The sequence below is a fragment of the Apium graveolens genome, chromosome 4 (genome assembly GCF_009905375.1).
Source record: "Apium graveolens cultivar Ventura chromosome 4, ASM990537v1, whole genome shotgun sequence".
NCBI lineage: Eukaryota > Viridiplantae > Streptophyta > Magnoliopsida > Apiales > Apiaceae > Apium > Apium graveolens.
In genome coordinates this window covers 69,210,163-69,224,630 of record NC_133650.1, presented here as the reverse complement: position 1 = coordinate 69,224,630, position 14,468 = coordinate 69,210,163, and the positions used below count along the sequence as shown (strand labels likewise).

General features: G+C 34.8%; 2 protein-coding genes across 2 annotated transcripts; one reads left to right on the top strand and one right to left on the bottom strand.

Moving 5' to 3' along the window:
* The first annotated feature begins 1,192 nt into the window (after positions 1–1,192).
* LOC141718046 (uncharacterized) lies at positions 1,193–7,473 on the top strand. Its single transcript, XM_074520381.1, is given in 8 exon segments — positions 1,193–2,224; positions 3,116–3,311; positions 3,447–3,525; positions 4,986–5,096; positions 5,566–5,675; positions 6,419–6,502; positions 6,616–6,650; positions 7,044–7,473. Coding segments are annotated over 8 exon segments (1,638 nt in total). The 5' UTR covers positions 1,193–1,272; the 3' UTR covers positions 7,115–7,473.
* A 339-nt stretch (positions 7,474–7,812) lies between these two features.
* LOC141718623 (uncharacterized) lies at positions 7,813–14,218 on the bottom strand. Its single transcript, XM_074521002.1, has 15 exons — positions 14,213–14,218; positions 12,529–12,615; positions 12,095–12,164; positions 10,722–10,864; positions 10,029–10,133; positions 9,746–9,829; positions 9,556–9,671; positions 9,352–9,453; positions 9,150–9,263; positions 8,973–9,029; positions 8,796–8,862; positions 8,637–8,690; positions 8,474–8,548; positions 8,361–8,396; positions 7,813–8,276 (listed from the first exon to the last, which is right to left on the bottom strand). Exons 1-15 carry the CDS (start codon positions 14,216–14,218, stop codon positions 8,091–8,093), a joined length of 1,302 nt encoding a protein of 433 aa, XP_074377103.1. The 3' UTR covers positions 7,813–8,090.
* Positions 14,219–14,468: the final 250 nt, after the last annotated feature.

Genomic DNA, 14,468 nt, shown 5'->3' with positions numbered 1-14,468 from the left:
TTTAAATCCTTTTGATTATGGGTGCTTTTCTTTATCTCCTGGAAATGATATGGAGTAGTAGAAATAAGGTTAGAGTTAATGAGAAGATTTTGAATTTGTAGGAGGTGATTGAAAATGTGCGCTTTATTTATAAAGATTTTTTGGAGGGTCATGAGACAAATAATTTGATTTTGAAGAATGATCCATCTTGTCAAATCAGGTGGCGTCCTCCCGCCCGTTAACTTTTTTAAAATTAATTTCGACGATGCCTGCATTTTGAAGGAAAAATTTTCAGAAATGGGTGTGGTTGTAAGAAGGTGCCATGAAGAGTTTACATGAGCTTTTTTATTTGAAATTAAGAAAATATTTTGATCATGAGGTCATGAAAGCAATGTGTAGTGGACGTTTTTTAAAATTGCCCGAGTTTTAAGATTATCAAATGTAATTCTTGATGGGGATTATATTCAAACTATGCGGAAACGAAACTGAGGTGAATGCAAAATTTTCAATTGTTGGTAATATCATGGAAGAAGGAAAACTAATCAAAAATAGATGTCTATTGCAATTTTTCGATTTATAAAAAGAGATGGTAACAAAGTGGCTTGACAAGATATGCAAAAATGGTTGTAGATAAGTTTTGTTGGTTAACAAATTATCCATGTATCGGAATTGGATGATGATGTTTTTTCAATGTAATTTTTATTTAGTCTCATGGTCGCGCTAAAAAAGGTACTCAGTGAAATAAAAAGGAAAAAATGACAAAAATACCTCTTTTTTAATCTTTATGACAAGAATACCATTTTTTGAAATGTTTGGCCAAAAATATCTATCTCATACGTATTTTAAAATTGATTATTACTAATACATATTTTATTATGGGGATCTTGTGTAAAAAAAATTACAAAAAAAAATAATTTTGGATACGCATTCGTGAGATGCGTATCATGACTTTCCAATACATGATACGCATGTCAGGAATGCGTATCATGATTTTACTCTTTTTGTTTGTTTTTTTTTAAATAATACTCATTTGTCAAATGCATAATAACTTTACCCATTTTTGAAATGCGTATTAGAAATGTATTTTTAGCCATATATTTCAAAGACGGGTATTTTTGTTACATTTTCTAAAAAAAGGTATTTTTAGCAATCATGCAATAAAAAGGTTTTTTAAAAAAATAAACCGGAAAACGGAAATGTTAATTTTTTTTGGTCAGGACGGAAAAGTTAAAAATTAAATCACAGAATATTAGTAGTAGTCCGATAAAGAGCGCTCTAAACCTTCCCCCTGTAATGGCAAAACCACTACATCTCAGTCGCCGGTTCTCTTTCACCGCTGTCCTCCGCCCAATCTCCGCCGCTAGACCACCACACTTCCCCACCACAACTCCTTACAAACCCACCTTCACCTCTCTCAAACTTATCTCTATTTCCCGCCAATTTTCCACCACTGCAACTCCATACCCACTTCAATACGACATGATCATTTCCCGACCAGTCAACTCTCCACCTCGAACACCCCGCCGTAAATTGCCGACCCATTTGGCTAAAACCCGACCTGACAACCCAGAATCCGACTCTGAGCTAGGGTTTAATGATTGGGTGGACAAGAAGTTGGCTTCAAATCAAGAATCCGGGTCGGGTCAAAATGATGAGATGGATAAGTCTAAGAGGAAGTATTATAATAAGAAGATGAAAAGAATGTATGGGTCTGATTCAGATGATGACAAGAGTGGCCCAAAGGGTGATGATTTTGTCGAATTGAAACCCGAAGTTGTGGACTTTCATAGGTTGCATAAGAGGGAAGAGGAGTTGTATTTTTACGATGCTTTTGCATATCCGTGGGAGAAGGACAAGCATTATAAGATGGTTTATCAGTTGGAGAAGAAGTATTTTCCTGATCAGTGTTTTGATAAGGCGTTTCTTGGACCCGGGGAGACGAGTAGTAAGGTGAAGAGTAAGAAAGATAAAGAGGGTGCGGAGAAGAAGGACAAGGAGAAGAGTTTGGTGTTTTTCGATGACGAGAGTAGTAATGTGGATGAGAATGTGAGTAGGAAGGAAGTGGAAAAGAATGTGGATGTTACAGAGAAGAAAGTTGAGGAGTTTTTTAACGTTTTGAAGAAAGTTCCGAAAAGGGATAGTGAGGTTGCTAGTGTGGAGCCGTTTATTGCTTCCAGAAGTAGTGGACTTCCTCCTAAATGGGATAGTCCTACCGGCACTGTGGTTTTGGTGAATAAACCAAAAGGTACAACTTTTTTACGGATATTAAAAACTAAGCATTTTGAATTAGTTTAGTTATACATTTACGTTGATGATGTTGTTGGGGCTCCTGTTTCTGGCATTTCATTGTTTGTAGATAGTGTAGAAACTATTAAGTATTGCTCGTCTCAGAAGGCTTAGACGCTGATGAAGATGAAAAAACCCCTGTCCGTTGTCTTGCGCTAATAGGTGGGGTTTGAAACTTCGCAATGTCACACATACCTTAATGTGTTTTATGTCAAAAGGCTTGCAATTAACAGTTTAATTTTGGAAAACATCAGCGAACAAATTGAACCAAATGATTGTTTGTCTTGCTAAATGTACACCAGGATAGGACGAAAGCAAGGCTTATATAATTTTTTCAGAAAAAGGAAAAATGCAGATTGATTCAGAAGTAGTTACGATTTTATCCGTTTTCTTGTTTATTTTTGTTTATTGATAGGCCTACACTTCTCTATAATGTAAGTTGCCTTTCATACTGTTAAGGAATGACAAGGAAAAGAATTGTTTGTAGAGAATTAAATAAGCGGAAGTTAAAATTAAAATGGAAAGGATTTCCCAGTTGAGGGATAGGGGGTATATAGAAGATTAGAAGCTTAATGTGATTTACTACTGTCGAGGATATAAATCGATGTTAAAGGCTTTAAGGCGTGTACAGGTTTGGCCTCATAGGTCTCACAGCAGTTTCAGACCTATATTAGGCTTTAGTCTTCTGTAGATAATATATGTGCTGTAAAACTAAAACCTCCTTTGGGCTGTAATAATATTGACCATATTATATACAAATCTATGTTAATTCATATTTCAAGAAATTGTTGAACTTTTTTTTTCGTCTACTTCTGTGTTGTTATACTAAGATGTTCATGAAACTCCACAGGATGGACTTCATTTACAGTTTGTGGAAAGTTACGTCGTCTGGTGAAAGTTAAAAAGGTATTTATTATTTTAGAGTAGCCTGTTGTTTAAACATGCTACATCTGTTATAATATTAATCTTCCACCTGCAACCCTTGATCCTATGGCAACTGGTTTACTAATTGTCTGTGTTGGTAAAGCTACGAAGGTTGTAGACAGGTATAGCTTGAAACCGTTGGTATTGGTGAAGTGCAGCTCTTCCCTCCCCCAACACCACCATGGCATTAACCAACAATATTTTTTATAGCTGAAAGTGTAAGTGTTTTCTTGCCTATGTTTGTATTTTTATTGCAGTTATCAGGGTATGATTAAAGGTTATAGTGGTGTCTTTCGTTTAGGGGAAGCGACCTCAACACTGGATGCTGATTCACCGGTTTGTTCTTTTCTCGAATATAAAAGTTGTCATCCAGAATTGTTAGATTTTATTCATTTTAAATGGAAAATTCTTAAAGAACTTTAGATGCGGAAGAGTGAGAATGTCCTGTTATTACTGACTTGACATAGCTAGTTCAAGAGACAATTGACGGGGAACGGAAGTGTGTGTTAATATTATATATATTTTATTTAGTTTAAAGAGAACTAAATAATTTGTTATATGCGGGAATAGTAGTTTAATATATTTGTAGTAGATATTTGTAACAAGCCCAATTTAAACGGGCCTTAGTCCATTAGATTATTTTAACAGGTTTTACATTCCTTTGACAAGTATTGTTATCCCCTCATATTATAACACTTGGTTATTGAAAATATCGTTAAATATTGCAATGAGTCTCTTTTGGGTGGCGATCTATACTTTGTTTAACCCTTCTGAGGTTAGGAAACTTTTGGGTTAGTGGGTGTTCTGCGGTTCATACTCCCAAGTTTTATCTTATTAACTTTTTGAGTTCATAAATCCGTTGTTTCTAATTTGTAATGCATTACTAATGGAGCATGCCATGATGTTTTAATTTATTTTTTTGTCTAAATAAGTATGTTTTTAGGATCCCATATATTATAGGCCTTTATGGGTCTGACCTGTTGTTGGACCTTTACGAGCTTCTAAAGTATCTTCGAGGCCATGACCAGGGCCCCAGTTTTGTATGCACTTGTTCTGCCCCTTTTTGTCACACTTTACCCCTGTTTTGTTTATATACTCACTATCAATATTTATGTCTCTAAATTGAAGAAAGCAGGCTTGTAGTACATTATTTTTTGAAAAAGAGATGAGTTTGGATTATATCATTGATCATTTCACAAACCTTTTAAGACTCGAAACTACCATAATTGCATCAGACCATAAAATCTGTGAGGTTAGGGCACCACTCTTCAATATTAACATGATGAAGGAGCTATATTGGATGTATTAGGGTAAATCTTAGAAACTAGATACAGAAACATTCACACATTAAACACAAGTAAATTAAAAAGATATTATGTTGTCGATGACTGATAGATGCTTCTTAATATTACAACTGATTGGGGAAAAATACAACTATTAGGAGCATACGACTGGCATGTTAAGGGTTTGCTTGCAAGTTGCTGGTCTAATTAACAAGTTCAAATTAACCTAACTACCTTGATTGTCAGTTAAGCATTTGTTACATAAAAATTACATGAGTATATTAAATGCAAATTTGAGAGCCTGGAAACTGGAAAGACTACATTTAAATTTAATAAATAACCTATCTTGTTGCTTCTTAACCTGATTGTATTATGACATGCCTTTTGTTCGTCTATACCTTTTTAAATTCTGATACAAGCTGCACTGATATCAAAGTCCTTTACATTATTAAGGATCCTCTTTAACTGTAATCAGAACTACTCTTTATCAAATTTTACATCATTTTTATGTAGGTTATCCAACGTGAACCATGGGAGCATGTCAAGGATGAGGACCTAAAGAAAACTGCAGCATCCTTCTGTGGAGAGATATGGCAAGTCCCTCCGATGTTTTCCGCAATAAAAGTAAGACATCCCTGATAACATGATCGAAAACAGTCAGTAAATTGCTGTGTGGTTTTAAAAAGAAATTGCAGTTTAGAGTATCTATATAATGTAGTGATCAATTCTGGAACTGTTACTGAGTGACTGCACGACGCATGCATATTCGTCCAGCTAATTTTGTCATTTTCCTCTGCACATGGAGTTCTGTATTGAATTATCCTTGTATTTTCCTTTTCTATATCTAACTTTTATCTAGATTTCATTTCCTGTATTAGATGTGTGTAACATTAGTCTGATTATAAATTATCGGAAGAAGAATCTGTTTGTATTTGGATGTGAGAAGTACGGTTGTATCTGATTATTGTAATAGTTTGCATTCAGTTAATCAGTTTAGCACTATAGATCATAACGTGTGATATGCGGGGATGTCAAGAAGAGGAGTTGTGGACATCATTAGCTAACAATGTGCAAAAAATTGCTTTTGTCATAGGTTGGAGGGGAGAAGATGTATGAGAAAGCACGAAGAGGTGAAAAGGTTGAACTTGCAGCACGAAGAATTTCAATCTTTCAGTTTGATGTGGAGCGAAGTTTAGATGACAGGTTGGCAAAAGTTTTTGTTGAAGCTGTTATTATATTTTAGTGTAATGCCTATGCCCATGCCTAAAAACATCTATAACATCTAATTTAACATAGAAATCTCAGAGAATAGTTTTACAACATAAACAGGGGAGGTACGAAGTGGTAACTGGGAAGACCCTTGCATACCCTCAGATTTAAAGATAAGCTGTTTATATTTATACACTCCCCCCTTCCTGTTTATATTGACAAATCCATATTTGTTTGTCCCAAAACTCTTTTGGCCGCATGTGTTAATTCTTTGGTAAATTAAGTGTTAAATATGTTCAAATTTTGCAAACATGTTAATATTTAAGCTTAAACATGGTAATTTTCATTTGATTGCTATGTACATGGAGTTCTGTTCCTGGAAAAAATAATTGGAGTGGAGGAAGTTTCAAACAAGTTGAGATAACCAATTTGGTTAAGGGCTTAATATGAAGTTTTGGGACAATATAATTGGGAAGTGTGTTGGAACTCGTTTGTAGCAGATTTTTTTACCCATGGTGTACCCTAAAATAATTTTTTTGTATCTGCTGTACGTATAAGAAATTTACAAAATTATCATTTTTGAGTTGGTTAAATGCATAAAGGTTTGTGCATCACGATGTGCAATTTACTAACTGTCATTTTGCTTGCTTTCTCTCATTTTGATAGGGTAATTCCTTATCCTGTGATTTTAAGATGTCAAATTGTAATCTAACTTTATCTTATTCTTGCATATGTAGGCAGAATGTAATTTTTAAGGTGACATGCTCAAAAGGAACCTATGTGCGATCCCTTTGTGCAGATTTTGCAAAGACTCTTGGCAGGTTTGACTAATATACTACAGTTGTAAATCATTGTTAAGAAAGACAAAATGATGCATGATAACATTCATCACTATATCCTGTAACTTGTTCAACTTTATGCTAAAGTAACAGTTCATTTCTCACTGTGCTCTGCGGAGGGATTCAATTGGTGAGGCCATATATTATGCCATTTTTATTGATGTATTATCATGTTTAATATTTATAGTCCTTTGATTTGAAAAGTAAGGCCATGTTATGTGTTCTGAAAAGTGAAAAGGGTCATATCTTATTATTTTTATTTTAATAAGTAAGGCCATGTTATGTGTTCTGAAAAGTGAAAAGGGTCATATCTTATTATTTTTATTTAAAAAATAGCAAATTCAAAATTTAAAATTTGTGAACATGAAATAATAAAAAATCCTTAAAATTTGCATGTATTAACTGTGGTGGGAATCTGAGATAGTATTATACCGTTGTGTTCCCTGCGTGATTAACTCTTACTAGTTATCGCTCAAGTACTATGTGATAATAGCTATTTACTGTAATTTTTAATCTGTTGTAGGACAATATTTAGCTAATGATGCCTGGGAATTTAAAGAATTGGAAGAAGCTATTACAAAGGAATATCTGTAGACTGTATTCTTTTCTGATGCTGCTGTAGAAGTTGTTCCAGCAACACTTCTGAAGACAACACTGCTGATGAGGCTTCAATCAGGGCCAAGAATAGCACCTTCTAAGATTAAGAGGCTTTGGATGGGGATTCTCCATGTTCAGGCGCCAGAACACAAACCGTTAATTTATTATGGGGCTCCAGGTTCAGGCGCTAGAAAAGAAATCATTAATTTAATTGTTATTCTCGAACAAATTTTGTAAATGAAAATTATGAGAACAAAATGTAACTGTTCTCAGAGAGACGACGTAAACTTTGGACAATGAAAATGCACAGCAGTAAAGACCCAAGAGACTAAACAGTTTGTCACAAGTTCATTTTTTATGTGTGTATATATCATTTCAACTGTAAACAAGTAGGCATGTAATGTAAGGACTTGGCAATTGGGCAAAGTTAAGTGCTTGCCTATAAACCAACTCACAACTTATGAAAAACATAATTAATTTTGTAATGTCATAAAAAAGATTAAGTAAATTTTATTTACTAGTTGAAGAATTGGAATATTTTTGGTTTGTACACATGTATGGGCTGAGAGAAAAGAAAGAGAAAACAAGAAAGCCTCAACTCCTTTTTAAGCTTAGGATATCATGTAAAGAAATCACAATCACACGGTTTATACAGTTTGGGACTTTCGGGTGCACAGTAAAATAGTACTAACAAATTGTGAACGCTCTTTAAGAAGTGTTTAGCTTGTTTTATTGAAGTTGAAATGATTTGAATGATTATTTTACAGAATGTTAGAGGGGATAACATTAGCATTTGTGTGATGTTATACTTCCTTGGATATAGCTAGGGAATTACAGAATTGCCTAATGAAGGTGAACCTAACATGAAAAATTTAACTTAAGCAGACCCCTAAATCCGCTTACAAAACTACTACTCAAGTCGAGATAACTGATTCTAACTGGCGTATTTTGGAGTGATCAGTGTTATAACCTTTTACAGTTTGCGACTGCCTTCCTGGTGTTGGCCTTCCACATCAAACTTCCTGGAATGAATGTGACCTCCTCCTAACGAGGTTGTGTAATTAGAGACATCAATTCCCTTTGACTCGTAATAGGATTTCTCTGCTTCGATGAAACGATTCTGAAACATTGCCCATTCCACTCGACACCTCTCCCTCACCTGAGAAATAACACCACAGTCTTGGTTTATTTGCACAAGTGACTATTCATATGCACCGACAAACATAAGCAACTTCCTGCATACCCCTTCCCATGCTGTCCTTCCGCCCTCTTTTACACCCTGTCATACGCAAAAATTAGTAGTCTAAGATAATTAAGTACAGACTCGCGAATTTGTGGGGGAGAACAAGGATTTACCTGATTTCCTAGAGTAGGAATGGAGGCATGGACAACCCACTGAGAATCTACCACTCCTATCTTCTCATGTGCAGGCTGTTTTAACATGGCACCACAGATGAATAACTTGGTTACTTAGTCACACCACCAATCAACAAACTATATCGAAAAATCAGGATCTCACCTCTACACATTTCCCAAGCGCAAAATCAAGTCCCCACCCGTGCACCAAGTCATTCTACAGTTTCCAACATTAACAGTTAAACTTCTCCATTAACATCATAATCTTCTTTACAGTAATACTAAAAGAATTAAATTTGATATCAGGAGACGGGGTATCGACCTGAATTAGATGCCAAACACAACGCCATGCTTTTCGAGAAAATACAGGTGCCATAATTTCAATAAATCTGCAGTGCAGTCAAGAAATTTAAATTTGCCATGATGCTGTCTCATACTAATTTTGTGCAATAAGAGGCATTTACTTATACCACTCAAGTTTAGAGTAATTCGTACTTACGCTGCACACGGTGGCAAATGTGGATGTGGACACCAACCGGGTCTTTCTTCTGTTGATCTAACACATAAATGGAAGTATATTTGTAAAAATTCTTGGTTATGATATATAATCAGTTAATCACTTATTAAATGAAATATAGAAGGAAATTCAAGAACATAGACAGTTCTGTTGTTTTACTTGTGTACTTCACTATCATCTTTCTTCTGTGTCATCCTCCAAGTACTCACACTGTCCGGAGATAAACCAGGTTGCGATATATCCAATCCGTACTTCTTCACCAGTCTAATGTATCTGTGGTAAATAATCGAAGAGAAATAGTAATTCATATCATCCACAAAATTGTGTAAAATTTAGAACAGTACTCGGGTCTTGCACTTACTCCTGTGGATCAAACTTATCTATCCCAAGGTCCTCATCCCAGATAAATATGTAATCATATGGAGCAACAATGTCAGGGTGTAAAAAACGTTTTGCATACCACCTTTGGCCAATACACGGAAATTGCAACAATGGTTAATTTATTTTCAATTCCAATCAGTTGGTAAGAAGATAAAAATCAGCACAAACAGAGTGTAGTAGTAACCATTTAGTTTGCTTCGGAACACTAATGTGAATAGCCCGCTTTGACCACTCGAATTGATCCCATTCAGATGTTCGGTTATCATAGTGAAACAGCATAACAGTGAAATCCTCAGAGAACTGTAGGAATTCAATACTTAGCACTTGCCAGCATCATTAATATAGACATGCACATGAAGACGAACGGTAATGACCTTTCTGACTGATATATCAATATGGGTTCTCAGCTGATAACCAACCGTAAAGGTTAGAAGGTACTTTGGTTTAACAACTGAGTCCTGCACAATCCCTCTCATTAGTAAATTTCAATGTTGAACAAAGTGTAAACATGTAAAATCCATGCACTCTTCAGAAATGTAAGTTAGACTGTAGTTATATTATATCAAATGCAGACTATCCCACAGTTTGTTAGTATTGGAAAGAGAAATTCACAAATAAAATTTTCTTTGCTAAATATGATGCGGGTAGAAGAAACACCTCGCTGGGAATAGCAGAAGAGTTGTAGATGTAAAGGTCAGACTCAGATTTGACGATGCCAGCAGGTAGCCTTTCAGCACCTCGAGGATTTGTTGCATCCCAGACCTGCATTCAATGTGATAATTTAGGCATTTCGTTAACTCATTTAACTCTAAACAATTCCTAAATATCAGAGACATGATCAAGAATCATCCAATTAAAACATCAAAGAAGAAGATTTGAGTAAGACTGTAAGACAAACATGTAATGTTGGTACAATGAAAATACAGCCAAAAGTTGCATGGTTGTAGGTACTCTGGCCTACTAGCGTCACCATATAAAGAGTGGATGTGCTTTATCCATTTCACAGTAAAAGTACCAAGTAGAGAGTATGAAGCATATTAAGAAACCATAATATTCAAATTTGATGCAAAGTTTAATTCTCGTAAAGTAAAATGATTCTAAAAGCATCAAAAGATTATAATCTAACTTTTCAATATAGGGATATTTACATACTGAATACTAGGATTTGGCAAATAGAAAGAAGTTCGTACGGAGCCCTATTTCTGGCTCTTCGTGGAAATATAGTAGTAAAATTTTTCTGCATGACCTGGGAGAGGCGGTTTAGGGGATTCATTTTCAAGAATACTTTGGATTTGGTTGCTAGTCAATGGGACTATGGCATCCACAATTATATCAATGGAAATAGAATACCTTCTGAGTGCTATAATTTTCTGAAGAGTCCTTATTAATAAGAGTAGCCCAAACATTCAACAGTGCCTGAGTTGAGAGCCCTGAGTACTCCTCAAAGTAAGAAATATCAATGGATGGTAAAAGGTTGGTCCGTAGGTTCAACTTAAATATTAAAAACAATAGAGATAATCAGTATTCTTAGTCTTTATTGACAGTAGCTATATTACAATAGTAAAGATGTAATAGTTTAGGAATCAGCATGCCTTGGCGAATGAGTTTGGTGGAAAAGATACTCCTAAAAAGATGCCAAACACAACAGCGACAAAAGTGGTTACAATTAGCCTCATGGACACAGGTCTTCTTATCCTTATGCTGCAGCCAAAAACAATTAATTCTATAGATTTTACTAATTTAACAACCAAATATGTATTTGAGTAATTATCAAGCCCACACACACATGAAGCTAAGGATAAAGCAATTGACAAGAAGCCAATCCATATATGATTTACATAATCTAATGGTCCTAACCTGCGTTGAGTTGTACCCATAACAGTTCCAAAAATCTATTGTAGACTATTTAAACTGCAACTTTGCAAGGATTAGCTGCTCCACCTAACCATTTATTTATGTGTCTCCACTGTCTCTTGAAACAATAAGCAGTCTTCATCACAGTTGTAGCAAATCTTCAAAACCAGACTGAAACATCCGATCAAGATTAAAGTGTGTCAGTGTTATGAATTTCCTCAGACATCTAGCGTGGATAGATAATTCAAACAACCATCACACTCATCATAACCTAGAGTACTGGTCATATTTTGACTGACCACCAGAGAAGAGTTTAAACAAATAAATCATCTTATCATCCCATATTTGTGTATTTAGCAGTCATAGAAATGTTGGTGACATCATAATCATACCTCTATATGTCATAATTTGTCACAGGGAACTTCCTCTGAAATTAACATAATTTATTTTCATGGTGTAAATCTTTGGTAACAACTAATCTTTTTTAACAATAGGTTCGTCTCTAACATTGTATACTGGTAGATACTTCTCCTCCAAATAAAAAAAGGAGTCAACTCGATTCTCCAGACGGAGGCACATGTGCGTGAGTATTTAAATTTTTGGAGTCAACCTTTCTCCGATCTCCTTAGTAGAATGAAGCACACACCAGTACATCAGAAAATCATACCATGAGGAATAAGTTGATTCCCTTTATGGGATTACTATCATAGTATCATGCACCTAATATTGTAAATCAAGATTCAAGATGTACAGACACATGCCATGCGATTAATTATGATTAACAATCAAGTAACATTTAAGAGGGAGAATGCATGTATTCTCTAATCCAACAGAAGAAAATGACAATGTGATCATATAATGAATCTAACCTTGTGGGGTGTCATTTTGTCCCAGTCCGTACATTCCACTATCCATACAACCAAAGATTAAGATCAAGCCCTGACAAAAAAAAAGAAGATTAAGATCAAGTATTAAATTAGTTAAGCCATGCCACATCACTATTTTCTAATGTAAATTCGTGACTACAGTCTACAGCAAAAATAATTGTTTTAAAAGTACAAAAAAGTAGGATAAGTAAATCATATTATCCGCGTTCTTACATGATTGATTTTCTTGTACCACTCTTATAACTTATAAATCATTATCTTATGTATTTTTTTTTAAAATGTTATAGATATAGGGTGAAAAATCAAAATACCCCGGGGAGATTTGCCCACTCGGTCTACAACAAACGTTTGTTTTAGACCGTTTTATAACAAACAGGTTTTCAGCCGTTGGATGAAAAATGGAGGGTTGAGATAACAAACGGACCACGAAAATTGTCCGCGGTTGGGCAGGACGGACTGCGGAAATTGTCCGCGGTTGGGATCGTTTTTATAGTATCAGTTACCTAGCAACCCACAACAAAAAGCGAAGTAAACAAAACATATAAACACAGAACACAACAAACAACAAAGAGGGGAATTTTGCAGAGAGGGAGGAGACACAAAAACACTCGATTTAAACACACAAATACAGCAAACACTCGATCCTCTTCTTCCTAATTACGGGTATATATTTGATCCCTTCTTCTTATCAATTTCAATCCTTAATTTTATGTTTTTGATATGATTTTATTGTTATTATTTGCTTCAATCCTTATCAATTTTAATGATAGTTTGCTTCAAGTATTGTTATAGTTTTCTTCAAATATTGTTAATTGCAAATTATGGTTATTTAATTCGAATTTTTAGGTAATTATTTGGAAATCATTGAAAAATAAATTCGATTTTTTTTACTTAATTCGAAATTAGGGTTATTTAATTCGAAATTGCAAATTAGGGTTGAATTTTGCATGACTAATTTAGGGTCGAATTTTTAATTATTTAAATCGAATTACATAATTGAAAATGGAAATTAATTTCGAAATTATAATTAATTAAATCGAGAATAGGAGAATTTTGAATTTATAATTAATTAAATCGAGAAAATGGAAATTATTTCAAATTTCAAATTTTAATTCAAATGTATTGTTGGTTTGGTTGTTGTTATGTGCTGATTCTCAATGATCAGGAGAAGCTCAGGATCTGATTGTTTTGGATGTCATCAGGATTTGATGTGCCATCAGGATTTGATGCATCATCAGTATCTGCAGAACATCAGCATCTGAAGATAGTCTGTTCCTTATTTTGAGGGATGTATATCTGTTACGTTCTGAGTGATAGGACTTTGTATATTCAGTTAAAGATATGTATCATTTTCTGTTAGTAATTGATAATGCATATCCTAGACTAATTTGCAGCAGCTGTGTATTATATAAACACAGTTTAGGTCATCACATAGTGATTAACTCGAGTATTGTACGACCTAAAAACTCTCAAGAACATCAGTATTTCTTGAGATAGTTTGTAACAGGTTTTATCAGAAATATAAAGAACTGTTATATTTTTATACTTGTTTGAAACGTTTATACAATTGTATCCAACCCCCTTAAATAATTATATCTTTACTGGGCAACAATTGCTATCAGAGCAAACTGATAAATTTACAATCAGAAACGATCTAAACATGTCTCTGAACAAGTATGAAAGTATTAAAATCCCCCATTCTGAAAAAGGATGAATATCCTACATGGAAGGTGAAGATACTCATGCACCTGGAGGCTACAGATCCAGACTATCTCGACATAATCAATGATGGACCCTACATACCAACAAAACTGGTGCCTGCAACTCCTACTGTTGATGAACACTATCAGTTGAAGGAGAAGAGTGAGTGGACACCAGAAGAGAAAGTTGTTATGCTGAAAGATGCAAAGGTAAGAAACATTTTGCATAACAGTCTTGATTCTGTGATGTCAAACAGGGTTATAGCCTACAAGACTGCCAAGGAGATCTAGGATGCTCTTGAAACTCAATGTCAAGGAACCATGGCCATCAAGAAGAACAGAAGGGCTATCTAATTCAAGAATATGAACATTTTGAGGCCAAACCTGATGAAAGTCTCACCGACATCTATGACAGGTTTCTCACCCTTCTCAACAATATATCCTTGGTGGGAAAATTGTATGACAGGGAGGATTCAAACACTAAGTTTCTGAGAGCCTTGAATGATGAATGGGAAACTCAGACTCCAATCATACGACATCAGTATGATTTGGAAATAATCACCCTGGATGAAGTCTATGGCATGCTGAGAACTCATGATTTGGAAGTCCAGCAAAGGAAAGAGAGGAAAAGCAACAAGGGAAAATCAGTTGCTTTG